The sequence below is a fragment of the Procambarus clarkii genome, chromosome 11, assembly GCF_040958095.1.
Source record: "Procambarus clarkii isolate CNS0578487 chromosome 11, FALCON_Pclarkii_2.0, whole genome shotgun sequence".
Classification (NCBI taxonomy): Eukaryota; Metazoa; Arthropoda; class Malacostraca; order Decapoda; family Cambaridae; genus Procambarus; species Procambarus clarkii.
The window spans coordinates 38,575,584-38,603,561 of record NC_091160.1 but is presented as its reverse complement, the minus strand read 5'-3'; the positions used below and the strand labels follow the sequence as shown (position 1 = coordinate 38,603,561).

At 37.0% G+C, this 27,978-nt stretch overlaps 1 protein-coding gene across 4 annotated transcripts; it reads left to right on the top strand.

Moving 5' to 3' along the window:
• The first annotated feature begins 43 nt into the window (after positions 1 to 43).
• Cdc27 (cell division cycle protein 27) lies at positions 44 to 27,978 on the top strand. Of its 4 annotated transcripts, none has more exons than XM_045742627.2 (14): positions 44 to 218; positions 2,209 to 2,284; positions 2,736 to 2,883; positions 3,063 to 3,900; positions 10,403 to 10,564; positions 10,695 to 10,911; positions 11,502 to 11,682; positions 12,766 to 12,877; positions 14,215 to 14,328; positions 16,220 to 16,347; positions 17,011 to 17,128; positions 18,662 to 18,865; positions 19,057 to 19,225; positions 22,029 to 27,978. In XM_045742627.2, the coding sequence occupies exons 1-14, from the start codon at positions 195 to 197 to the stop codon at positions 22,133 to 22,135; spliced, it is 2,598 nt and encodes an 865-aa protein (XP_045598583.1). In that variant the 5' UTR covers positions 44 to 194; the 3' UTR covers positions 22,136 to 27,978. The 4 variants fall into 4 exon arrangements, with proteins under 4 accessions (XP_045598583.1, XP_045598582.1, XP_069178740.1 ...); XM_045742626.2 differs by having other exon boundaries at positions 19,057 to 19,237; XM_069322639.1 differs by lacking the exon at positions 44 to 218 and adding an exon at positions 230 to 420.

Below are 27,978 nucleotides of genomic sequence, written 5' to 3'. Positions count from 1 at the left end.
TGGTGGTGTGGAGGTGACGGGAGAAGGAACCATCGCGCCGGAGTTCAAACTGTTCATGATGGCTTCCCTGTGACGACCCCGACACGGCCTCACCCAGCGACCCCCACACAATAATGCCGCTCTAGGCCCGTACACGACCCTCCCCGTGGATTATTCTCCTCGGCTCGGACCCCCGCACGTCACACGCTGGAATTATGCTGGTGCAGGAGCCCGTTCAGGTGAGGCGAGGAGGAGAACCAGGCGTCAAATATGGCCAGGAGGGAGATGGAGGAGTTGTTGCCTCTGACCTCGATAACGGAGGAGCAGCCTTTGGTGCTTATTTATCCCCTCTGGCGCCTGCACCGTGCCCGCCCGCCCTCGCTGGTGTCGCCGCCCACCAGGGCGGTGAGGGCGCCACCCACTGGCCACTTTACAGGCAAAGTGGGTGTGCCTGTATAAATCGCAATTAACGAAGTTAATTCACTACTGTTGTGTTGCAAGTTGTGTATTAGACAATGTTTATTACCCAGGTGACACGTTAATGTTATGGTGGCGTGTGGAGGCTGTGGCCCTCCTCGCTCTTGTAGGGGCAGCAGGGCAAGACGGTATTGTTCATTGTTGCCGTCTTAATTAGAACAAGAACAAGGTTACCTGAATTTACCTGAGGGGCCACCATCTCGGGTGGCCTTGAGTTGGATAGGAAGCCAGCGGCTTGTCAAGAGGTCGCCCCGTTTATCGTGATGCTATTATAGAGCCTGGATCTTTAACTGCAGCAGTGTTTTGACATTTACGGCTTCGGCGGGTAGGCTGTTCCATGGGTTTATATAATCCTGTGGGTGGAAAAAGCATCTCCTGTTTACAATCGTACACGGTGGCTTGTTGTTCAACCATGTTGGAATTAATCCCCCCCCCCCCTCAAAAAAAATAGTGAGGTTAAATAAATAATTTTTGTTTAAGTTATCAAGATGTTTTCAACAGTATTCTTTGGGCATTTGTCTATTCCAACGTGGTTTCACATTGTTGGCATATACGATACACGGGTTGAGTCAAGTGACCGTTGGGGTGAGGTTCCTGTGTGGTGAGTGACGGCCCACACCAGAGGTGTACAGCTGACCACCTCTGGTGTGGTAAACACGACCAAAGTTGCCATACGAGACTCGCCTGCAAGTGTTTGGTGTGTGTGGATCTAATGTGTCGATACATTTTAATACTACAATATACTGAGCCTTGGTACAAATGAGTTTTCATTATAAAAAAATCATGGTTCATAAAATGGCCCAATTTTCAACTCTAACCAGAGCTAACCAACTTGACTATAACCTTACCAAACCAAACTCATAAAGTAGAAAATTGTGGCTGGCTGGGAGGGATTCAACTTGTTAGAGAAATGGCAACACTCCCCCCCCCCCCATCCTACTCGTCCAATAGATTGGACTAGAAGGTAGGGCAACGGTCTCACCTCATGCAGGCCGGTGTTTAATTCCTGACCATCCAAGTGGTTGGACACCATTCCTTCCCTTCCATTCCATCCCATCCCAAATTCTCATCCCTTCCAAGTACTATATTGTTCTAATGATAGCACTTTCTCCTGATAATTGCTTTGCCTTAACCCTCCCCCCCCCCCCCCCCCCCACTGGCCACATTGTTGTGATCCTCTCCCACCGCCCAGTGTGGCGACCTCCCTCGCCCGCAGTGTGGCGACCTCCCTCGCCCGCAGTGTGGCGACCTCCCTCGCCCACCCTTGTTTAGCATGTTTAGTGTGCAAGGTTGTAATGATTCTAATGTCATCAATGTGAGTACTGTATGTCAAACACCGCTGACTACTGACATTAATTACCTTCCTAATTACCCATATGAATTTTTATATTTGCTGATAACCCTTGCACTTAACCTGTTCATTTATGCAGTTGGGACACAACAAATATAACTGCTTTTTAAACTATTCGGAACCTATTGGCAATCAAATGCTTTGTTGTGGAATGTTTGATTTTTCCCCGTAAAATATTTGGAAAATGGAATGCGATTCATAATGTGAGTTAATAAACATGTACTGTACCAACATAAACATGGGAGTTGGCTGTCCAAGTGCACACTTAGATTTTACTCTCAGTAAATTTAAATTAGAAATGTTTTACAGTAAAATTATCATCATTTTACTGTAAATTATTAGATTCTTCCATGCTTATATCATTTTAAAGTAATTGAAAATAATCCTGGGTTCTATTTCAGGCTGCAATATGGCATTGCCTGAACCACTATGCATATGTGGATGCAACGTTTCTGGCAGAAAGACTCCTAGCGGAAGGTATGTACAGATCTTGCCATACTTCTATTGGAAATTTGTCTTTTAATAGTTCCAACAATATTATGGTTACAGGTTAATGAAAATCAAATTTAAAAAGACTGACAAGTGTCAATGACACTTGAAACATTTTTTTCAACCTCCAATTTATGGAATAAGTTATAATTGTTGAATGTAAAGCCATAGATGGAGTTTTGTACGTTTTATTAGCTTGAAACATCGTTATATACCACAGTTTCATGTGTACTGTACTACCATACTGTACTGTATTGTGTACTGTACTGTATTTGTGTACTGTACTACAATGTTAGTTTACATACAGTATACACATCACAGTATAAAATATTAATTTTCTACTGCATACTGTTTTTAGTATTTTTTCCATTTATACATTATAAAGCTTTGTAAAAAAAAAAATTCTTCCATTATTTCTCGCAATGAATCTGTTATTTAGTGGATTCTGATGAGGCGTTACACCTGGTGGCAACATCATATTACCGCTCGGGAAAGCCAGGTCGCGCCTACTCTGTACTTCATGCACACGGTACACGCACACCACAACTCAGGTTCCTTATGGCACGATGCTGCTTCGACCTTGGAAAGTAAGTGTTCAAAGAATGCACTTCTCACTGATTTTTGTGGCTTTTAAGGTATTTCATTTGTTCAATTTATAGTTTTAAATCTTTGCCTCTATTCGTATGGAAAATTGTAGCTCTTTGATGATTGCTTTTGCAGTTACAGTATTTGTTGATTAATATCTTGTATTATTTTTTGTGCACAGGTTGGAAGAGGCAGAAACAGTACTGACTGGTGGTAGTGTTTTGCATCCTAAAACAGTCGATGATCTAGCCACTGAATATGGGGACTTGGCTTGCTTTGCTCTTCAGCTTCTTGGACTCATATGTGCTAGAACTGAACGCCTCTCGAGAGCAACGGAAGCTTTCAAGCGGTCATTAAAGCTTAACCCTTTCTTATGGCAGTCATTTGTTGCGCTCTGTGATCAGGGAGACAAATTGGATCCCTCAAAGGTGTTTCGGTTAGATTCTCTTGAGGCATTTTCTAACTGCCATGGCAGTACGGTGCTCACCCTAGTAAATAGTGCCAACCCAGCAAATAATGTTAGTGTCAGTTCTGAATCGGGAGTTTTAAACAATACTTTAAACAGTGTATCGGTGAACAATCAAGATACTATTCAACAGACTCCAACAGTGACTCCTTTTCAAAACACTCCAAATAATTTATTACCAGTGGTTAATACGCCAGTGCAGAACTTAAGTAATGTGATTACCCCAGTTCCGATAACTTCTCTTAATACTCCTGTTGCTGTGACTATAACACCCTCACTGGACCGAGGTGTTGGAGACTCTGGGGATGGTGTTCTCCAAGCACCCAAAAAAAAGAAACTCATTCGGATTCGAAGCATAATGGGCGGACCCCTGTCCATAAGTCCGTTGACACCCAGCTTTGGGGTCCTTCCTTTGGAGGTAACAAGTCCTGTGTGCGACTGTGAGCATTCATCTTTAAATAGTTCTGTGGCCTTCCTCACACCTTCACCACTCTCACTATCTCAACTTGATGCTGAACCTAACACCAAAGTTCCTCCACCAATTAGTAAAAGGGTAAGTTGGCAGATTGAAATCTATTTAATTCTATGTTGCTCTTTAATGTTCTAAGTTTTGATATTATTGTCAGTTGTTACAGGGCATATACTTTGAAAGGAGTAACTTTCATTATTAAATATACAGTGCTAGTCAAAACAATGTGCCGTCTCAAGCAGAGGGGCACATACTTATGGCAAAAAAAAGAATGATGGCCTTGTGGGTGAAAGATTGTAGACAGAAGTAATGTCTACATGATGTCACAGCAGGCGATCCTGGAGCGACCACAATACCAGGGTCAGTGGCCTCCTGGCTGTCATCGTGAGTGGATGTGTGTTGTGTTTTACTCTGTGGCTGTCCACTTTTTTCTACTTACTGTACTAGTGGTGTGTGTGTGGTATGACATCATTATGTCATGTACCAAGGAACTAAGCAAGGAAACCATTGCTTCAAAGGAAGCAGGCCACCAATTTAAGGAAATAAATCAATTGTTGGGTGTAGCAAGTCAACATGTGAGAGTATTGTGTGTGTGTTCGAGGGGAAACAGTTGTGGTACCCCATCACAGAAACTTTGGTCTGGTCATCGCAGGAAGAAGTCTTCAAGGCCCACCTTTGCTGTATCATAGAGTACTCTGCAATGAATGTTTTAAAATGTTCACATACCTTGAGGTCTGTGATGGTTCTGTGATTACGTGTCACCACTGGAGGCCATGTGTCACCATTGTTTTCCCTCTCAGAAATGTGCACAATACTTCATGTTGACTTGGCTACACCCAACAATTGATTTATTAACCTCACTTTGGTGACCTACTTCCTTTTGAAGCAATGAACTGAGCAATGATTTCTTTGCTTAGTTCCTTGGTAGGTGACATAATACTATAGTACCACCAACACCACTTGTTAACTGCAAAAAAACACGTCAATATGACAGTGAGACTCACAACACAACCTCTTGCTATGAATGCCTGGGGGAAATTTAAGCCCCCTTAGCTGTGCATGTTAAAGGGCAGTAGTACACACCATGAAGTAGTACCCAGCACATACTTCTATCAACAATCTTTCGTCCACAAGACCCCTTTTTTTCTTCTCTCTCCATACATATGCGCTGCCTCAAGCAGGGCGGCGCATAATTTTTACTGGTACTGTGTATGTCAAGTTAATTCTTAACATTTAAAGTACAGTACAGAATATTTTGTTAAAATCATAATTAAAACCTGAGCTTACATGCAGCCACATACTGCAGTGGTAGAGGCTGTATACTAGTAATATTGGGTCATTAAAATACTAGATAGGGTTAGGGACTCTTTTCAAGTTTTTGTAAGGTGTAAAAGACTTGTATGTATCAACTAACCTTATCAGAAAGGCATAATTTTACAGCAAAAATAAACAATTTGCAAGTATTTATCTTTGTACGACTGCAGTTGTTTTTGCTCCCAAATTGTTTTTGGCCTAAATGGGGCCAAAAATTTAACAAAATTATGAAATTGAGAAAATTACCTCTTTGGTACTATTCTGGTGTGACTGTAAGGGTCTTGGTCAAAAAGTATGTAGCTATATAAAATAGTCATCAGTTTTTTTTTATATATACATGTTGGCACAGTAATCAGTAATGACTGCTGAAGAGCACATTTAAGTTACATGTAGTGGACTTTTGCAGAAATAGTTGTTATAATTACTGATTTTGTTACAATGTCATTGTTTACAAATCCTGAGATCATTAGAGCCATTATTGTCTTGTATTTTTTTTTAGATGTTAAAACTTAAAATACAAGTACAGTATTCATATTGGTGTATCAGTATTTTTGTAGTATCAGTATGTGACAAGATATTGATATCGGTACATCTCTACTAAAAAGTAATAAAATATGCAAAATCATTGGAAGCGGATTTTGAGTTTCCAATTTCTAATAGAAAATAAATCCATATGAGGCTTAAAAAATAAATTGAATGTAATGAAATGCGTCCTGTTAGGGCCTTGGTGGCTCCCTGAATCCAGCTTGTCAAGATGGTTACACAAAGGTCACATCCGACTTAAAAATCCTGAATGGTGGCCTACTGAGGACCAGAGGATTGTTACAATCACCCTCACCAAGAAAACACCCAGAAAATGAGCAAAGAAATAGACAACTGCAAAGGTTAGTAGAGAAGACATAAAGCAGCAAACAAGTTGCTCAGTAACTAGATCAAACCCCCATTAGTCTTGGCCAATAATCAACAGGTGGCAGAACCACCAGGGGCTCTTGGCTTCCACCTCATCAGACCCTCAGTCTGGAGCCAAAAGACCATGAACTGATATACTGTACCTGGAAGAGGGGAAATGAGGTAACAGGGAACCACCGAGGCCCTACCAGAAAGATATTTCATTACATTCAGTGCTATTTTTTTGGAGGGGGGCCAAATGGTGGATCCCTGAAGCTAACAATAAAATAAAAGTAAAACACTGGACCTTCTGAGGTGGAGAGTGAAAATGTCACTCGAAGTTGAAACCTGGGACAAACAAACCTTGGAACAGAGATCCATGGAAATCGGGTCAGCAAATATAGTGTCCACAGAAACAATGTGGGTGGCACGCAGGTAGTGACAAACTATAGTAACCAGAGATAACAATGGTGCACCTCTGGCTATACAAATAAAGCACCAACTTTGCCAGAAAAGGAGAAAGCTTCAAATAAAGAAACCATCCACCAAGGCTGAAAGAACAAATCCCACACTCCTGGAGGGGAGCATGAAGCTGCCTCACCCAACAACCAGAAGCAAGGGGTCAACAAAAACTGAACCTTAAACATATTCCAGGCTGAAGGGACAACTGAGAACAAAGGGGAGGACAGAAAAGCCAAGTCAACACCCTATTGAGAGACCAATACAGCTCAGGAGGAGCACAAGCCAGCTGAAAATGAAAGTAGACATGTACTGTAGCTACTTGTGAGGGTACTAAAAATGTTTGTCAAATACCAACAAGAATGTCTCCACTTAGTCCTATGCCAACCAATAAACAATGAAGACAAAAAGGACATACCCACTGGAATGGACTCAGAAGAAACATGACAAAGATACAGAGGCAAAAGGAGTGCTAAAAAATTTTGTCAATTTGCAAAATCCACAAAGCAACCACCACACAAGTTCAGAACACCTGAAAGATTGAACACTTCCCATAACTTACGCATCAATGTTTGACAAAAGCCATGCCAAGCCCCCAAGAAAAAGTGAGGATTGTCAGCTAGCCAGGATGAATTGGGAACTTTGTTATACCTTGGCCAAAAAGGCAGAAGGACTTTTTATATAGGGGCAACTCTGGCACATCCACTCGTGCATCAAGCTACAAGCTATGAACATGAGCTAAATGAGCTTGCAAAGTGGCTGCTACATAACATGAACAAAGCTCCCCCCAAAAAATGACAAAGTTCACTTTTGCAAATACTGTAGTGGTAGACAGTAGAGTTAAGTGAGCTGGTGGTGGATGCCAAAACTGTCGGTAGTTTCAAAGTGTCATATGACAAGAGTACTGGGCAAATGGAACACCATGAGCGTTGCTCTCATCCTGTAACTACACTTTGGTAATCACACCCTAAAGCAAAAAACCCTTAATGCCCCAACCACAGAAAAGTCACTTGTACTATCCAGGATGAGGCACCCTACACAGTAGTATGGCTTCTTAGCAAACTCACTAGAGAAGTAACTGTCAGCATGGGCAAAGCTAAAATGAATGCCTAAGGAAGGGCTGCCCCGTACACATGAAGCTCGAGGCAAAGAATAAAAAAGTCCACACAACAAGTGGTGCTTGAAATACAGTTGCGAAACAAATACCAGTGCCGGGAATGACACACAAGTAAATAACCCCCTCATCCCCCCCCCCCCAAGCCACAGGACAGTGTCCAATGGATGGTGTCCAATTACCTTGAAAAGAGAGAGCTTTTCACTTTTTGACCATCCATGGTAAATTTGCTGAAATATCTAGTACAAAGCTACATTACTAACTCTTTGGAGAAACGTGTGGTATAAATGGACACAATTAGGCACCCATTCCTCAAAGAAAATGATCCCCTATTCTTGCCTGAAGATGGCAGTACAATCCCAGTCATGGTCTTTTCAGATGAAAGAAACTATGATGTCCTCGGTCTTGAATTAAATGTAGGTGAAATATTTAATTGAAATGAAATATGTAATTGAAGATACAGTACTGGGAATCATTAATATTTAATATTGGTAAATTAAAGTTGAATTCCAGGGTTATTTGACTTTAAGATGAACTGACACCACTAGATTTTTAATCACCTTCAGGTGGTGATAGAATTTCCATTTCCTCTTGAGTCTTCTGGAGGAAATGAATATTTTTTTCCAAATCATTAAACGTTTTAAAATCACTGCAGGTATTCCTGTACTGTATTCCTTAATCATTTAAATTAACAATTCACTGAAAACGTTCAAAAACGAAAATGTAGGATAACTGCTTCATTACAATATAGTGTACATGGCTACACATTAGCAGCAGAAGATGGTAAACACCTATAATGATCAGGAGTGTTGTATGATACACCACCATCCTAACGTTTCTCAGTTCTGTTGTCAGTATCGTACAATTTTGCATTCTATGACGCCCAAATCATCTGGGTGGGTGTCATAGAATACTAGATAACATTTTTCTGCAGAGGATTAAACACAACTGACACTGATTTAAAATAACTATTTTGTGCATAATTTATTCCTATGTCAAATGGAAATACTGTACTGACTTTTTGTATTTGTAAATAACACACCTTAACATGCAGACCTCTTCTGGGTTTTTAAAATTTGAGAGAAAAAAAGGCAGAGGAAAATCATACTATAAAGAATTGCTTTAAAATAGATCATCGGTTGCCATTTTACTCCTACCTGGAAAAAGGACTGACTTTCCCTTGTCATGATTTACATAATGGACTGAGAGAATTCAATCCATTGGGAACTTGGGTCATGCCCACCTTTGTAAATTGAGAGATGAGGTGTTTCTCTGTAAATCTTGACTGGAGGACCAGTATTTTAACAGGATGTTAACCAAAATGTGCAAATAGGCGGTGTGATGGCTCTCACAAAGAGTTTGGCCATCCCACAACTGGAATGTGGCTTGGTAATTATCCCTCATTTGTAAAGAAATTTCACCAGTTTAAATATGTACAGTATTCTGGTAAATATTATACATACAATATTGTACAATATCCTAACAATATTGCACAACATTTCTGTAACATACTGCCTGTACCCACAGGTTCATAATCAAAATGACTAGACCTGTATATTCAGTGGTTCGTATCATGTGGAAGACTTTGAGATCTGATGAGGTATATACAGTAGTAGGAAGATACAGCTTGTTTGCCATGATTTGATTTTGAAAGGTTATTCCTATGACAGAGAACTGGCATCAGCCAGTTCTCTGATGTTTTCTCATCAGCCAGTTTGGTGATGTTTGGCATCACCAAACATCAGCTATGTTTGGTGGCTTGATTCTTGGGAATTTGCTGAGCATTCTTACATTAATTTGCAAGGTGTCGGAATGTTTTTGGCATTGTTTTCAGTTTATTTTTAGACACTTAGTTTTGGTGGCCAAACACCAGCTCTCCGAGTGTTTTCATTGGTAGTCGGTTGTAATTTTTTAACTTTGTGAGAAGCATTCACAGGATTATGGAAAATGGAACATTTGTATCATCTCTGTATTGGATACCTTAAATGTTTGTTATTTTAGTATATTTAAAGAGTACCTGTTATTTTTATGGATCTATCATATCCGGTGGAGCTTGCACAATAGTTTCATTTTGGCACTGGCGACTGTATAACAAATACTGCCTAAAGTGCAACATTGCGTTTTGGGTACTGGCATTGTTCGTCTCACTGGAGAGCATTCACATATAAAAGAAAAAAACAATTATGCAACTTAGTGAGACAGCCACCAGTTGAAGGAGAGTAAACCTGGGGTTATGGGAAGTGTGATCTTCTCAAAATACAGATTTAATGTTTTATTTTATTAACCGAGGAATAAAATTTGAACTCCATTTATTATTTATTCTTGGTAAACTTTTAATATTGTTTTTATTCATTAGTTCTTGGTATTAATATAAAAGCATCATGTTTTCTTAATCAGATTTAATTATAACTTGAAATAGGTGTATAAATTCAGTACTGTTTAGAATTTTAAAGTTCTACCAAAAAAATTTGGGTTCAACTATTCTTAACTGATGATGATGAACTTGTGTATCTTACACCAGAAAGGTGTGTTATTCTGTACCATGTTAATATTATTACTAAACAACTTTTATTTAAAGTATGTCCTTTAATGCATTGCAGTTTCTCAATAAGATAACAGAAGGATATTGTATTGTACTATGAAAAATGGACTGGCTTGAGGTCTTATGTAACACATCCTTGTGTAGAACTTGCTTAACTGTAATGCTTTTGTATGTCCTTGTTCCTCTTGTGGAATTGTCAAGTTCTTCTGTCATCACAAATCTGGAGTATTAGTGTATAGATCAAAACTATGTTGACCTTTTGTTGACAGATATTATGTCGAACTACAAAAGACTCTCCTCTGGTCCTTAACAAGCCAGCTGTGTTTGCGCCGGCAGGGAACAATAGCAACTTCCAAAGTCCTCCTACGGGTCAACCGAATCCAAATGTTCGGAGATCGTCCCGCCTGTTTGGTAACAGTAATTCTGTCAAGGTAAGAACATGTAATTAGTGTTACCTTACCTGAAGACTGTCGATACTTGTACAAAATAGTTCCCTTTTCTTTTTTAAAGTTCTAAACTCGTTTTATTCCGTATATTATGGGTGAGTGTTTCTTCCTACAGGAGAATAACAAGAGTCGTTTTGTAGCACCTAAGTCTCCAGCTCGGAAAACAAAAACCAGATCTTCAAAGAGTCAGTCGAGTCTTTCTGAATTGAATGAAAAAAATAAGAACGAAAATCAAGACATAATATCGCCCTCTGAAAAACCATTCCCAGAGAAACCAGCCACCCCTCAGAGTCTGATACAACAAGCACTCTCCATCCAGAAGCAGTCAGCAGGTCAGTGTCTGGATAACTTGTATGATTATTTTGCTTAACTTTAATAAATTGAAGTTGAATTGACTACAATATAAAAAAAATTGGATTCAAAGTAGTAATTGTAATATACAGTGCAACCTTTATTTTTGTGAACTATAAGACCAGACGGAATTCACTATAGTGATTAGTAAATTTTGTACTACCAGAGATGCCGTTTAAGAGAAAAAGGTGGAATGCATTTTTTCCTTCTTGCTCTCCAACAAGTACAATATTAATGTCAGAACTGGTTTTCTGCACGTGTTAAGTAATGTACAATACATTATTGCAAATTTACATGTATTGTTACTGGTTGTTTATTAGAAAAATGCAGCATTTCTTATCAATTATGAAGAATTGTACAATCGGTATATGTGGTAAACAACTGTAGCACTATAATATTATATTGTTATACAGTACTCTATTTATTTTTACTGCATATAATATAATATATAATATGTATGTATGTATGTAAGTAAGAAAGAAAGATGTCAATGACATAAATATTGTTGTAAATCTATATAGCTAAAAATATACTATATTGCCTAACGTTAATTATTCTTTTCTGGGCATAGAAGGATTGATGTCACTTTTAAGGGACATGGGTGCAGCATACCAGCAGCTTGCCCAGTACAACTGTGGACGAGCGGTAGAGTTGCTGACGGCCCTTCCCACCCAACATTATCGTACAGGATGGGTCTTGGCTCATATTGGCAAGGCGTATTTTGAGATGAATGATTATCAGCAAGCTGTCAAGTAAGTATGCTATTGAAGTTAAGAGTTTTATTTATAGTAAAGCTCTTGGCATGGCTTTGTCTATGGTAAACTTTTACATGAAGTAAAAAAGTAGGAGAGAGAAGGAAATTGTGTGAAATAAATGTAAATGAAGGTTTGGTAGTTGTTAATCAATTTAAATGCCTTGATCAATTTAAATACCTGGGATTAGGGTTTTGTAAAAGGAATTTGTGCAACTGAACTTGAGTATGGTCAGTCAAGAAAGGATTGTAGCTGGAGCAATGAAAGCCTTGGGTAGAAAATAAAATTATAAATGCAGTCAGAGGTTTGCTTGAGGTAGTAATGGTATGAGTGTGAAAAATCAAGAATAAGACCTATGGAAATGAATCCAAAAGCATACATGGTAGTAGAATAAATGAAACTCAAAAGTGAAACTGTCATGACTGAGTGTGTGCAAGAATGCCACGAGAATGAGGATAAAGTACGGAGATAGTTTTGGGCATGTTAAAAAAAAAAAAAGGAGTGGTGGTGGGCTGGTGAACGCAAGTGTATTTGAGAGGTAGGAGGAAGGAGTGCCAGGGAAGTGGGTTAATGTGTAATTACCTAAGTGTAGTTACAGGATGAGAGCTACGCTCGTCGTGTCCTGTCTTCCCAGCACTCTTTGTCATATAACGCTTTGAAACTACTGTGTGTGTGTGTGTGTGTGTGTGTGAGGAACCATGGATAAAGTACGTATTTGCTCGTGGAATGGTAAGGAACATGGCTGGGTGAAAGTGGCGTGTAAGTAAGAAATACAAGTTTCTGCTCTACTGTTTATAAAAAAAGAGGACGACTACACCTGGTTTTAGAGGTTGGGTGCTGCTGTGGATGACTGTTGTAATGTGGTTGTTTGTGATGCTATATTGTGTGAATGATAAAACAAATAAACAAGTGGTATTTTGTGTAAAATCAAATTTCTTTCACTGGGTTGGTTGAAAGTGAAAAATGAGGTAATGATGCTGAAGGAATTAAAGTGTTGCAAAGGCAATTAATTGAATGTAGATAGGTTAGAACATAGCACTTAAACTGGATAACTTAAGTCAAAGAAACCCCTTGTCATTCTAGGTTCTTCAGTGATGTGAGAGAGAGAGAACCACATCGTCTGCACTTAATGGAGTATTACAGCACAGCCCTTTGGCACTTGCAAAAAGAAGTTCAACTCTCGGCACTGGCACAGGTAATAATTTCAGAATAAGGAATAATAATGCTGTTTATTTTTATGAAAATTATTGAAAGCTTGTCAGTTGAAGGCTACTTTGAAAAAAGTATGTAGTCTTCAGTTATATATAGATATTGAATGAGGGAAAATGGGTTAACCATCAGCTCCTTGAAATTAGCATAACATTACTTAAGTAAATATTGGGGCAAGGACTAGATACATGTAATGGAAGCTGTAAGATGGCGGAGGAGGTATAACATAATGTGTGGTTAGAGGAAAGTATTTTAGGATGTTTAGGGTTGGCACATAGAATGATGTGACTGAGGGAAATATCTAGGGATGAACACAAGAGGTTAGAGGCTTTGGTAGAATACTGTATCAACATGATGGTAAGAGAAAAAACTTATTCCTTTAAGATAAGATTAATAAGCGAAAGAAAGAAGAGAAAGGCCTTTGTGTTTTTGTCCTCATAAGATTTTTCCTAACAAAAGTTGCTTGAACACATCCCATTAACAAATTTGGGATTGGCAGTATAGTGTCATAAATAAACAAGAACTACTATATTTCCAACAGTTATCCAAAGCAACACTTATCATTTCTTAAGAACTGGTAAACACTACTCCTCGTCAACTGTCAAGTACATAATGCATTCATTCCCTAAAAGCACTGGAGTTAATAAAACTGAGAAACTGTACTCTGTACAAGTGGTCAGTAAATGGAAGGCACTAATACTAGTCCTGGATGCCAACCCCAGCCACAGCACATGTGACCAATGACTCGGATGTCAAGAGATCTAATAATGCATCAGGTACAACATGCTAGGAGGAAGGGTACAGGGGCGAGACCTCACTTGTGTAGTTATTGATAAGTAAACACAAGTGGGGGTGAGGGTGTGTAGCCGAGTGGTTAGCGCGCGGGACTTGTAATCCTGTGGCCCAGGTTTGATTCCTGGTGCAGGCAGAGACAAATAGGCAGAGTTTCTTTCACCCTGATGCCCCTGTTACTTAGCAGTTAGTAAAAAGGTACTTGGGAGTTATACAGCTGTTATGGGCTGCTTCCTGGGGTGGGGGGGGAGAAGGAAATGTTAGTACAGTAGTTAGTAACAGTTGAGAGGCGGGCCGAAAGCTCAACAGAGCTCAACCCCCGCCGGCACAACTAGGTGAATACAAGCCTCCCTCCCATTTCCTTGCGGCAGCTTGTATGCATTACACTGCTGTGTGTCTGTGATACACCAGCCATGGAATGCCTCTCCAACTGTTTTAAACATACCTAGTTTATTGAAGTCTCACATTTTTTTTGTTTTCTGTCATAGTTGGTCATATAATCTGAGTATAATTCTTTTATCACTTTTACAGGATTTGGTTGAAGAAGAACGTGAATGCCCTCAGGCCTGGTGTGCTACAGGCAACTGCTTTTCTCTTCAGAAAGAACATGAAGCAGCCATCAAGTTTTTTTCTAGAGCAATCCAGGTACAGTATTTACAACATAATTCTTTTAACCTAAGGGCATAAATGTTATGAATTAAAAAAAGAAAGGGCCAAGTTACCAAGGTAGTTAATTCTTGTATTAAAACATTATTAGGAGGGAATACACGGCCATGCCTGGGATAGTCTCTTCCCCCAATCCCCCTTTTATCCCTCTTTCCCTCCTTTTCCCCTCCTTTCTCCAACTTTCCTGTCCCTCCCTTCCCATCTTCCCCCATCCCCTCCTCTCCCATTTTCTTGTTCATCTCCCTTCTTCCTTACCACAATCTCTCTACCCTCCCCTCTTTCACTACTGTTCTGGCCTCCAACCTCAGAAACATACACACACACACATTTCCTATATATTTATGTATGTATATGTGTATGTGTGGAATTACCTAAGTGTAGTTACAGGATAAGAGCTACGCTTGTGGTGTCCCGTCTTCCCAGCACTCTTTGTTGTGTAACTCTTTGAAACTACTGATGTGGTGGTGGAGGCCAAAACCCTCACTTAGCTTGTTCTAACCGTCTACCACTCTGTTTGCTAAAGAAAATTTTCTAATTATTTTTTTTGGCCCCTTTGTTTGCTTAGCGTGGATCTGTGTCATCTTGTTTGTGAAGTTGCTGATTTCAGGAATTCCTCTTTATATAGTGTGTGTTTATTTATATATATTTCTTGCCTAATAGCCAGCCAGAACTGCTGTACTTGGCCTAGTATGCAAGGTCTATGCATATTTCTTTCCAGATTGGTTCTTTTCTAACGATAATAATCTATTAGGAACATGAATTACTGACTTAGTTATGTTATATTAAGATATGTTGGTTTAGGTTTGATTAAATTTCTGTTTTGATTCAAAGACAAAAGTTAAATCACATTTAATGTAATGGAAAGCATTATTATTATATAAACAAATTATGAAAAAATATTTCAGGAAAATTCAGCTTGTTAGGCAATTTGATTTATTAGTACAACATGCATATATACATATACTGTACATTTATATTCATAAATACATATACATTCATAAATACATATATATACTTACATGTATTCAATATGGGGAGGAATTGACAATGTAATTTAAGGCCTAATAAATACAATGCATAATGAAATGGGTCAAATAAATAAAATACACAAGTAGAAGGGGATATATTTTCAGTTAATCAATAGTACAATCCAAGACACATTGGGTAAGCATTTACATTTATTATGTAACAAACATGAAGGAAATCTCAACAGTACAAGGAATCATGTTATCACATGATTTATGGCAATAGATCTAATTCACCTCTACCACAGGAAGTAACCCCCCCCCCCCTCCCCTCACCCTCTGGTGTCGAGAAACACTGTAGGCAGGGAGCGCTACAGGGCCACACTAGGGCTTGTTCAGTATAGTACAGAGACTATTGGAAAGCAAGTGCTGAGGTGACAAAGGTGAAGCTAGTCATTAAATATTGTAGTCATGATTTTGACAAGAACCATTATAAGAGTGTAATGAGTGTTCCTCTGGAATAGTTGGAATAGTCTTCTGTTGCATTCCCCCCACAAACCTATGTTGACCCGAGATGTAATCTTCCTTCGTATGGCATTTGCAAATAGCCCTCTGCAAGTAAGTTTGCCAGAGTGTAATATCCACTGTTTCAAGGTCTAACAAATTGATATATATATACAATTTAGAATGTTTGTAGCTGTATATAAAATATTTCTTAGGCAATCGGTAAAAACTTTACTTTTGTGTTAGCACAACATATATTAAGTACTGTACTAAAATTGTGTATTTGTCAAGTCTTGCAAGCAAATACTTCCTAGCTCTTAATATTTTATCACAAAGACCATGTATTTTTGTATTTTTTATCAAATTTCTACCATATTTAAGTCTTATCTCTCTCCATTTAGGTTGATCCAAATTTTGCCTATGCATACACCCTGCTTGGTCATGAACACATTGCAACAGAAGAACTGGACAATGCACTGAGCTGTTACCGGAGCGCTGTGAGAATAGAGCCTCGACACTATAATGCCTGGTGAGTGTTGACAGTATATGGACTAAATTATTTAATATTGGTCATATTATTCCCCATACATAATTTATTAATCTGCAATTTTTACTTCATGAAGTGTTCATGCTTACTACTAAAACTATGAGCTGATAATAGTTTTTTACTGGATACCATACATGAAGTAATTGCTCATTTGAACTGATACATAATGTGAGAGTAAGGGAGCACATGCGTGTTACTGTGAATGATTTAAAAAATGTAAACACTGCTTGCGTGTTTTGGATGCTTACCTAAGTTAATCTTAGCTTTTATATTACACATCACATCCAAGCACATTGTTATAATACGAATGGATTCGTTGACTAATACAAATTATGTGTGTAGTTGTAGGCATTGGATTAATGTAACTTCTAATTAAAATTTCTTATTTTTTGTAGTTTGATTTCTTGGAGGAAGTAAATATAATGCAGTCAGCATTGTTAGTGGCAAGTCATAATCAGCCTTTGGTGTGTTTTAAGTGTATCACTGTGCTGCACAATTAGGGAAAGTATCAAAGGTTTAAACCAGTTTAGAGACAATAGTAAAGTATAGACTTACAGTTGAGTAAGATTGTTATTAATGATTTAACCTGTAAAACTGATCTACAAATATGTATACCTTTTATTATTCTTGAATGTATTTTTTAAGGTATGGTATTGGTCTGGTGCTGTTTAAGCAAGAGCGGTTTGCTCAAGCAGAGTCTCATTTTAAGAAGGCCCTCAGCATCCACCCACTCAGCTCTGTTCTCATGTGCCATGTAGCTGTGGTAAGTTAGAACTTCTTAGATTGTACCTTTACTTATCATCAAGCAATGATTAAGTCTTTGAGTTCCTATTATTTATATGATTGATCTTGGTTTCTATGGTGTACTTTCACAAGACAAGTGAAAATGACCACCTTCACATAATGTGGGAACCGACCTGTGAGATTTATATTTATTTAATTTATATGAATTTATATTTACGTTAATTTATATACTTCGATAGCAATTTGTATAATGTTAAGTGGACTGTATTTCTGCAATAATCTCATAATCTCACAAATCGATCCTCTACACATTAGGGGGGGTTTATTAAATTAATATATATGCAGCCAATCAAACTACAGTAATAGCTACATACATTGATGAGGTTCCTTCTCTTATAGTACAGCAGGTTAGTCCACCAGGTATAACTAGAGTGTAGACACCAAATTATCCTCTTTGAGGTAGCTTCTATCACCCAGTAACTGGTGCACATAATCTTGCATCCTCGTCTTGACCTGTCAAAAGTGCGCTAGCTGTGAAGCCAGAATCCTATATATGACAAGCTATATCAGAGAAAACACTATACAGTACATGGAACATTAAAGACCTGGCTTAATTACCTTTAGTATGAGGCGATTTCGCGTTCTAACCGGCTAACCCTATATCCTGACATTAATGGCCATAAATGAATGATAAACGGGTTTCGGATAGACACTTAACTTGTATTTGTAGACAGCGTGTTGACAATGGTACACCTTTGGGTTCCATAACACTACGTCCAAGTAAATTTAACAGGAGCCGAATTTGCTCCCGTGTGAGCCTCTGGTCTCAATAAACAACAATGGCTGCCCTCCTCCTCACTCTGACGCCTGGCTTACATTGTCCAGATTTCAGAACGTGATAGAAGGGTCACATTTACTCTACTTTAATATTGATAATTAAGTTAATTTATATAAGATGTTTTTATGATGGTAAAGTCCAAAGACTAATGTATTTAAGAATAATTCCCACCATAATAGGTGGTGAATTATAATAGTATGTGGTGATGATATCCCGTTTTCTTTAGATGGTAATTCCACTACAAGTTACGTTTTCTATGGGTAACTTGTTTATACAACACAGCTATTATCTGTATGATATATTAAATGCTGTCGGATTTTCCGACACCCTCTGCAGGTAGTCATTAGAAGAACACATTGGAATTTTTAGGGAAAAGTAAGCAAAATACCTCAATACAATAATACATTTGTAAATATAGTTAGGGGTAGATTGGAAAGATTGTATAATAAATGTGTACACATTCACAGTTACCTCTTTATTAAATCTTTAGCCTCAAAATAATACAAGAGACAGAGGTGAGGTCATGAAACCTCAAATTATACATTAGGTTAGTTAATAGAGATTGGAAGTGATGAAAGATTGTTGGGATGGAATTAATAACTTAGAGGTTATAGGTAGACCAGATCAAGGTCCATGAGTATATATGTCTGCAATGTATTTTTGTAGATAATCATTTGAAGCTGTGTTTGTCTGAAAAACTTTAATTCCTTTCAGGTGGAGCATGCTTTACAAAAGAGTAGTGCTGCCCTTGCTACTTTGAATCGTGCTCTGGCTGTAGAGCCTCGCAATCCATTGTGCAAATACCACAGAGCATCAATTCTACATGCAACTGATCACCACCAGGAAGCTCTTACTGAGCTGAATAATTTAAAGGAGATTGTTCCTAAGGAATCCAATGTATATTTCTTGCTTGGCAAGGTGAGGATAAATTTACTGTTATTCTTTCAGGTCTTTCAAGTAATTATTGGGTGACTAGCAGGTGTGCTCTTCTGGTTAGTAATTATCTGGATTACTTGTGCACAATTTTTGACAGATAACAGTATAGTATCACTTCAATGGACAGAGAATTTCATAGGATTTAACTATTTTTATTGGAATTTTGATTGCAGGTGCACAAAAAGTTGGGTCAAACTCATTTAGCTTTAATGAACTTCTCTTGGGCAATGGACCTTGACCCAAAAGGTGCCAACAATCAATTTAAAGAAGCAATTGACCCTGCAATCAATCGCTTTCCAGTTGATGACGACGACACCACAAACAACAACCCACATGATAACGGTGGGTATTTAAGTCAGTATCGCCATATCCTGCTGTTACTTTTAAGAATTTATTTGAAAGTTTTCAGTACAGAAAGCCTATTCTTTCTTGCATCCCTTAAATTGTTCTTGTCATTCTCAATATTGAGCCCGTGGTATTTAGTCGTTTGAATGATTTAATGTGCCTCTTGATATTTAAAGATAGTAAATAATCGATGGTTGTCATTCTAGACCTCTCTGGCAATTATTTGCTATATTTGAAACAAAACAAAGTCCGTAAAGCTTTAGCTACCTTCCTGGGCATTATTAAAGAAATTTACACCATATCAGGTGCATCACCACCCATTTACCGAGGCCTATGCGGGGAAATATTAATGCTATGCCAAATTTTCAAAACTGTTATGGGCCTGATAGATGTGTGATAGTGAGAAATTTATTACATTTCCTGACATTGGAAATAAAATTTAAACTGTAAAAAGGAAAGAAGTTTTAAGATATTGTTTTGTTTATACACGCCAAAAAAGGGTCTTAAAAAAGCAGTGCAGTTTGAGGGTTAAACCATTTCAATAATATAGTTGAATACATTCACTTGAAAGCAAGATATTAATTTTGATCACTGTACAGAATAAATATCACCAGTTCTAGTATCTTCTCATATTACAATGGTAGTGTGTGGGCATTATATATGGTTTTATTGTAGTGCGAGTCCTGCATTGGTCTTAAAAATGGACTGATTTAGGAGTTTCATCAATATTTTGTTTCCACAGGCTGAACAAGTTCTCGGCCAAACATGTGTAATTAAATTAGATATTTTAACATTTCTATTTATAACACTAAAGGCAGGTTTTTATTCCTGTGTGAAATGTTAGAGGAATAAATAAGGAACACAAGAAGCTGGAAGTGGTGAGCAGTTAAGGAAGGAAAATCTATGTGCTATGTTTATGCCAAAGTTAAAATGAGAATGAGTAAATGTTGCAAGAACAGGAATGAAATAAAATGATAGTAAGGAAAGTGTGTGCCTGTTAATAACTAACGAGTGGTATAAGCGATTAATTACATCTCGGATTACAGTTCTGTTTGTGTGCTGAATTCTATGTCACTGCCTTAATAATATATTTATCACTGAGGCATATTTTGCTATTCAAAATATTTAGAATCTCGGTTTGGGACAGGGAAAGTGACAGCTTGTGTGCACACGGGGCCTCGGAGCTCAATGATCATGTGTGGGGGGATGTGATTGCCACCAAGAGAATGCTGGCCTGTAGAGATGCCAGTGCAGACATGATATTTTCAAGATGGTAGAGATTGCTTGAAGGAGATTGGAGCACTACAAGGGTTAAATACTGAACAGCTGCCTAATGCTCTCTGTTCTATGATGTCTCTCATTGTGCCTCTTCCATCTGTGTAGACCCACCTTAATTAGCAGGTCCTTGATGACCTCCATAATAGCAACCATTTTCCCATCTTATTGTCTCTTTCACACCACCTTTTTCTTTTTCCTGGTAATATTTAGATAGACCTAAATAGTTACCCACATTCACCTCTATTCTTTGCACACCCAGTCTTCCTGTCCTTCACTCCCTCCTCCAACATAGCGTGCTTAAAGCTGTCTTTCACTATCCTGCAGTTAGAAAGCATTCCTTGGTGAACTTTGGACTCGGCATTGGCTGTTCTGTACATGTATATGCGTAGCTTAGGAGAAATACTGGTGCTAGGAAAATAAAAAAAAATTTTAATATCCAGTAAGGAGGCCTTCAGTCATTTGTGAAAGAAATTTATATCAAAGCAGAGATGCAGAACTAGGAAACAGGATTGGCAGAAATAATTTTTGTTAATGTGTTTTGGTCATTTGTTTCTCAATAAAATGCTTGATAAATCTGATACTTGTGACATGGCTTGTCTTTACTATATTTGCAGTCAAAGTTGCATCCTGAGTCATGTCTTGAAGTTATTTGTTGTCGATGATTTAAAGTAACATGGCTGAAGAAATGATGACATTTTGGTCCGTCCTGGACCATTGTCATTACACAAATTGATAATAGACCTAAATGTTGTCATTTCTATATTTTTTGGTGTGATTTGGTAATCTTGTTTGTTTCTTACTGTAAGCACTGGTGTCAGGGAGCCACCGGGGCTTACCCAGAAATTGGCATTTCGTTACATTCAACGTCGATTTTTGTGCCATATATGGTCCTAAATAGGCTTCCCGGCATGTTTTCTTTTCATACATACTTAACTGTGTTCTGCCCTTGCAAATGAGGTCACACTTCCAGTAATGCTGCTACTTCCTAGCCACACACACATTATACCCAAAATTTTTTTTTTTTGTAGTTTCCACTTTACAGTCAAAACAACGACGAATAAAAGGGATTTGAACACCCACCAATGTCATTGAAGAGTATAAATTTCTTCGTAGGAGCATCTTGAGGTACAGATGACATTGCAGACTGTTTTGAAGGCACAAACAATAATATAATCCAATAGTGCATAAACTCCAAAACTAGCAATGATGTAATCTAAATGAATAAAATGGGAAACAAACATTAATTCAAATACCAAGCTTGGCTCACGTTTATAATTTTTTGTATAAAATATCTGTTCTGTGGATGATAATCTGCAAACACCAAAGTCACGAATAACGAGGCCTTGCTGAAGCTAGTTCATTATATTTTGAAATGGAAGACATGCTTTGTTTTCAATGGTAAATTCATGTCCTGTAGTCCTTCATTTGTCTTCTCACTTTCCATCTTCTAGCTGTGGTCCTTTCTTTCGATTAAAATTATGCTTGTAGCAGCTTAGTAGATGAACATTTTGTCTGGTTTCAGGTAGTGAAGGCAGCTCCCTGGCTCCTGCAGAATCTTCACAAGAATCTCTTATCTTAGAGCCTCAACAAATGCCCAACATGGAGAGTTTGAGTGATGACAGCTTATAATAGTGGCATTAATAGGCATCACAATTTCTGAAATATCGGAGAAAGTTTTATATGTTTTAAGAGTTTTGTTATACAAGTAATAGCATCAATAGGAAGACGACAAAACTAAGATGTACAGTACATAACTGGTGATACAATGTAAATTTCGTATCAGGGAATCCATTTAAAATTCCAATTGTGTGTATATATGACAAGGAATAAGTGATACCCCTCAAACGACCTTCAGCCCAGTGGAAAAGATCTGCATATCAGTATATTGTGCATGGCTAATGCCAAATAATGAAATTGTGCTCTAGTTCACAGAAATCATCTTTACTGGAAGAGCATGAAAGTAGATTATCACTTTGCGACAATACAAATGTAGATTCCGTATGGGGAAAATTCAACTGAAGCACACGTCAGTATATATTGAGGTCCAGTTTAATAGACAGTACTGGTATGTGACCCCTTGTCAAACTAGCGAAGTGTGTGTGGGATTGATGGTGATACTGAATTTACAAGACTGTTAATTGGTATTTCATCTTGTCTTTTGTTTAATTCCTAAATATACATAGTGAAAAATTTGCCCGAGGTTTTGCAATATGTCCTTAATTCATTAATGTAATGGCTAATTAGGCAGCCACAACTTGACCACGAAATGTCTGGTAAGATGTTTAACTAAAGTGATGCCACTGTTTGTTTTTACTTTTGGTATAAAAGGATTTTTCACAAATTGATTTATAACATACTATTAACTTACGGTGAACAATGATCCGAGATAGTTTAACCAAAGGAAGTGCTTTGTATACAGATTTCAACATTGGTTTATACCTTATGTAAGAATAGTAGTGTATGAGGACTAGCAGCTTAGCAGTATGGCATTTATCCTCTTATTTCCTGGGGACCACTTGTTTGGGATGTGTCGTGTAACAGTTGTGGGGTTGGGGTCGAGTTGCAGCTGCCACTGGCATAGTATAGCATAATACTTCATGTTATCTATGGAGGTATTGACTTGCTGTTCTGTGCTGAGGCAACTCTCAAGGGTTTTTCTTTGGACTAGAAAAGATATGTAGATGTGTAAATTTTTTTATTTATATACAGTAAATATATAATATATATATATATATATTTTAATTAGTTATTTGTTAACACGAAATTCTAGTCTTAGGCTACTGTTAGGAATAAATACCCATGAAACGGTTTTCTACACAAAAGCGTACTAGCTAACAAGTGGAAAAATTTCTGAAGTGGTTAGACCTTGTTTCCATGCTTGCTAATTAATGGCTTCCTGTATTAAGAATGTTAAGAGTTAAAGGAAATACAGTATGTAATGTCAATTAAGACTCAAATATAAGCAGTTTATGTGTATGAGTGCTTGAGTTGTGATGCTGGAGTGTGCATCCACCTAGTAGATGGTTCAGTACTCAAGAGTCCAGCCTGACAGCTTCCTTGCTGTAAGAATATGGACCATTAGCAGGGAAAGCCAATGTTGTCACCCAAAATTGTATACAGTAGTTGTCAAAATCTGTATTTGCTAATTGTATTTTTGGAAGTCCTTCGTGATTTTAGTTTTTGTCAAATTTTTGGTAGGTACATGTCATACCTAGCCAGTGCATATATTTGAAAAATTAAAAAGCTAATTTCTGGTCAAGTTGTATCTCTTGAAGAGGGGTCCTTATCTCTGGTGCAAGGCTTGTGTACATATGTTGAACAGTCCACCTTCCAGCTTATTATTGTCCATGTGCTGCTAATGCTGTACGTATACATAACATATTTATAAATTTGAGACCTTGGATGAAGTGCATATTTGAAGACTAAATTTATGTATTTAAGTGTTGGGGAATTTTCTGTAGCCTAAGTGATTGTTTACTATTTGAATTATTTAGATGTAATTTTGTATTTGAACCTTGGCAATTTGGGAATGCATTTGTGATGTTATTCCAAATAGTGATTCAAAAATCATTACAAAATACATTACTTCAAATGTGTTAAAAACAATGTAAGCCAGAACAAGTATTGGCATTTCTAGACTGTTATTAGGGAAATTTAAACAGTGGTGCGTGTAGAACCTTCCCCAAACATTTTCATTACCGACAATATTTTCATCACGAAATATTGAAATATCCGAGCATACCGGTTGTAGCTGGAGCTTACTGGCCAGCATCAGAGGCCACTGAGCAGTAATGGGCCCAGTTATGTGGCTCACATGAAACTAATATTTTGTGTTGAAAGCAATTAACATTTTTACATGTGCATTTACCATCAGTCAAAATGTTACTTAATATTTAAGAATGACCATAACATAATTGTTGCCAAAAAATACAGTATTAAAAGTTAAAAAAAAAGATCTTGCATCACTACTGGTCCAACCATTCATTTATTTTCTGCATTTATTATTATATATATATATACATGTATATATAATTATATATATTTATATATTATATATTTATACAGTACATTATTTATATTACTGAAAGAAACTTCAAGACTTCATATAGTAAAAGGTGAAAATATAAACTAATTACAGTACAGAAATTCGTGTAGGAATCATAATTTTAATGATGCTCTTAAGGTATTAAAATTTAGGTGGTAAAATATTTGCTGATGTAAATTACTTTTCTATGTTTAATTCACAGATTTCAGCGTTGCTAATGAGAGGAATGGCTACATTCTAGTGTGAGGAACATTTCAAAAGTATCATAATGAAAACTGATCTGTTTAGCTATGTAAAATTAAATCACAATCGGGTAGTTTTAGCATTAATACGCTACCGAGGGGTAAGTTAGTACATTTTTTTCACTTGTAATATGCCTTAAAAAAAGGTACTTGTATTGTTCAAGCTCTTCATCGTTGTGTCGGTTATTAATGGCTCTGCTGTCTTATTGTACTTACCTTCTTTCAGATTATATTTCCCTGCTTGCTGAGGTATTCCTCAGTTTGTCCACCCATTTTTTCTGGATGCTGTTAACTGTCTTGTAAATGAACAAGTAATAGCCAGATCGTTGTGTAGAATTCTTCAGGAAATGCGCAGTGCTTCGAATATCTTGTAATGGCTAAAATGTCTTGGGGAAGATTCTGCATAAGACCAAACCTTTAAAGAATGAAGGTTCCCAAAGGGAGCAAGGCATCGGTGGAGATTAAAGACCTTCTTGGCTCGGCTGGAGGTTGATGAGGTAAAAGATCATTTGTGTTCCTGTACATCTAAGTTACTATGAGTATATTAGGTTACACGAGAATATGCTGTATTCATAAGTAGATTTTCTCAAGTGAACTCTCTTCTCGGTGCTAGACGGTTACTTTTTGAAAGTACAAGTTGATTTTGAGTGTGATACCAGTGGCAAAAGTGCAATGCACTTTTGAAGTTGCTTAATTTATGAATTTGGTGTATCTAAAAGTTTCTAATAGAAACGACAATCTTTACCAAATTTTAACTATACTAGTTACTGTATATTTTCAGAATAGGTTATTGGATTTGCTAAATCTTTATTTATTGTGTAAATTATTTATAATTTGCTCAGGGTAGAGGCTTAAAATGGTTTTAAAGTTTTCTGGTTGTATCTTTCGTTAAGTGTACCAAGTATACTTATTTCACGTGGCATTTTATTTTTTTCTGGGCGGTTAAAGTTCATTCACACAACATCTTGAAACTTCGGATAGCTCTTGAAATTACCACTGTTGGCATTCATCTTCCTGTCCAGGATATTTTATTTATAACATTTCAGAGCTGAACTAATAAACTGATACCTTACTTCATGCAAATTGAATGCTGAAATAGTGGTACTGAAATGGCAGTACTGTGTCAATACATGAGCAGTTTTTTAATTCTGCTGTGTAGTTTGTGCTGCCAAGATTTTTTATGTACTGTACACTTGTTTTGATGGCCTGTATCCAAGTGCAGCTATTTAATCCAAGCACAGTATCTGCCTTTTATCAGTCTATTGTGATCTTTGGCTCTGTTATTCTTTGCTGTTCAATGTAGGCTTTATTGTAGTCCTACATCTTTAGGCTTTAATATTAATTTATTGGTAATTTTTTGTATATGGTGTAGCATTTAAAGAAGTTAGTGCTTTGGTTATATTAAATCTCTAATCTTTTATTGAATTTATTAGAAGGCAAGTGGGTTTGGTGGTGGGGGGTTTATTTTGGGGAGAAGGGGGGGCTCCTCTCCACCAGGCGTATGGGAAGATTGCTTCCTATTTTCTTCAGTTTTTTACCTCTTCAAAAATGTTATGTAGTTTGATAACTAGTAAAAGTAACCTAATTAGCATGGACAATTCTTAAGACACCTCAATATATTCTTCAGAATCTCGTCTATATGGAACTAAAAGATATTGCATTTGATTGATAGTTTTACAATACACAATTTTCAGATATGATATGCAGAATAAAAATCACAGGTAAAGTTTAATATAATGCAGAATTTAACAATTTTGGGTTGTGTGTGTGTGTGTGTACAGTAACGAGTATGTTGTATTTTTAACGTCGTTAGATCTGTAATGTTGTGTCCCATTCTATATCCAAATGCAAATTTATATTTATGCAATCGTTCAGTGTTCTGAGTTAATGTGCTGGATATTCATAATTAGTTTCTTTGCCGAGAGAATTAATTAGTAAATTCAGCATTAAAATTATAGCAAATTTTTGCTTTAGTTTACTTGACATAGTATAAAGAATTAGTCTTCAATATGATGCAGGTAATTTTGCAATATTAAAGTTTTATTTTTACATGGAAAAAATTAAGGCAAAATTTAAAATCTTTTTGATTTGTGGGAGATTTAATCTTTCGAGTTTTTGTAATTTCCTACTAATTAATTTTGGAACTTGTGCCAGAATAATAATTACATTTCTTGTCTTGAAATCTTACGTGATCTTGGAGGAATAGAACTTGAGGGGCTTTATTTCCATTATGATACTCAGGGTTGAACACTCGCCAACCTATCCAGTGGAAGTGCTCTAACAATATCGTCTAGTTTAGTTTATTTACGGAAAGTTACAATATAACATTTTAACAAAAATTTAAAACCTTTCTTTATGAACAATACAAGAAAACATACAGTACTTTTCTTTATTTATGTATAAAAAGGAGTTTTAACCAGTTTTAAATATTGATTTAGTTTAATTTTATGTTCATTGGATTTATTGATTTTTTCTGCAATACAGTGTTTATAAATAATATAAAGGATGTTTTTATGAGTGAAGTTAATCAAATTGTTGGCATTTCACATTAAAAGTGCAGTACTGTGTATTGAATTAAAAACTTGTGCAAGTCCATATTAGACTGCCATCTCCAGCCACATCATTCCTGGGGAAATGCAGCTTTATTTTAATATACGAATACTAAACAAACACGTTCGCGTAATGTTAAGGATGACATTTTAGTCTAGAATACTTGAATGTCACTACTACTTTGTTGTAGTGTACGGGTCTAGTGTTTGTTTCATCTATATATATTGACACAGTCTTCAAAATTACCATATATCTGATCATTTGTAAGGGGTACATTTTTAATATCTTGTATAGTACATGTTCCATATGAAATGCCTAAATTGCTCGCATGAACTGTATTAGTTTTGTTTGAATTCTTACCTCAAGATTTTCAGAACATAGACAACTGCAAGATATAAGTAGTGGCAGTACTGACAATGAATTATTAGAAAGAAAGCTTCTCAACATAAAGACCTTTGGGTGACCCAAGAATATACTGTATCATTGAACATTTTAAAACGTTTTCAGCAGGTAGACCTTAATTAAGCCATCTGCGCTCATTACACATTAGCTAGCCATTTTTTGTTTTTAATTCCTTATAATAAATTGGGCAAAAATTGTACTATATTTATGAACCAGTAAACATACTTGAACAA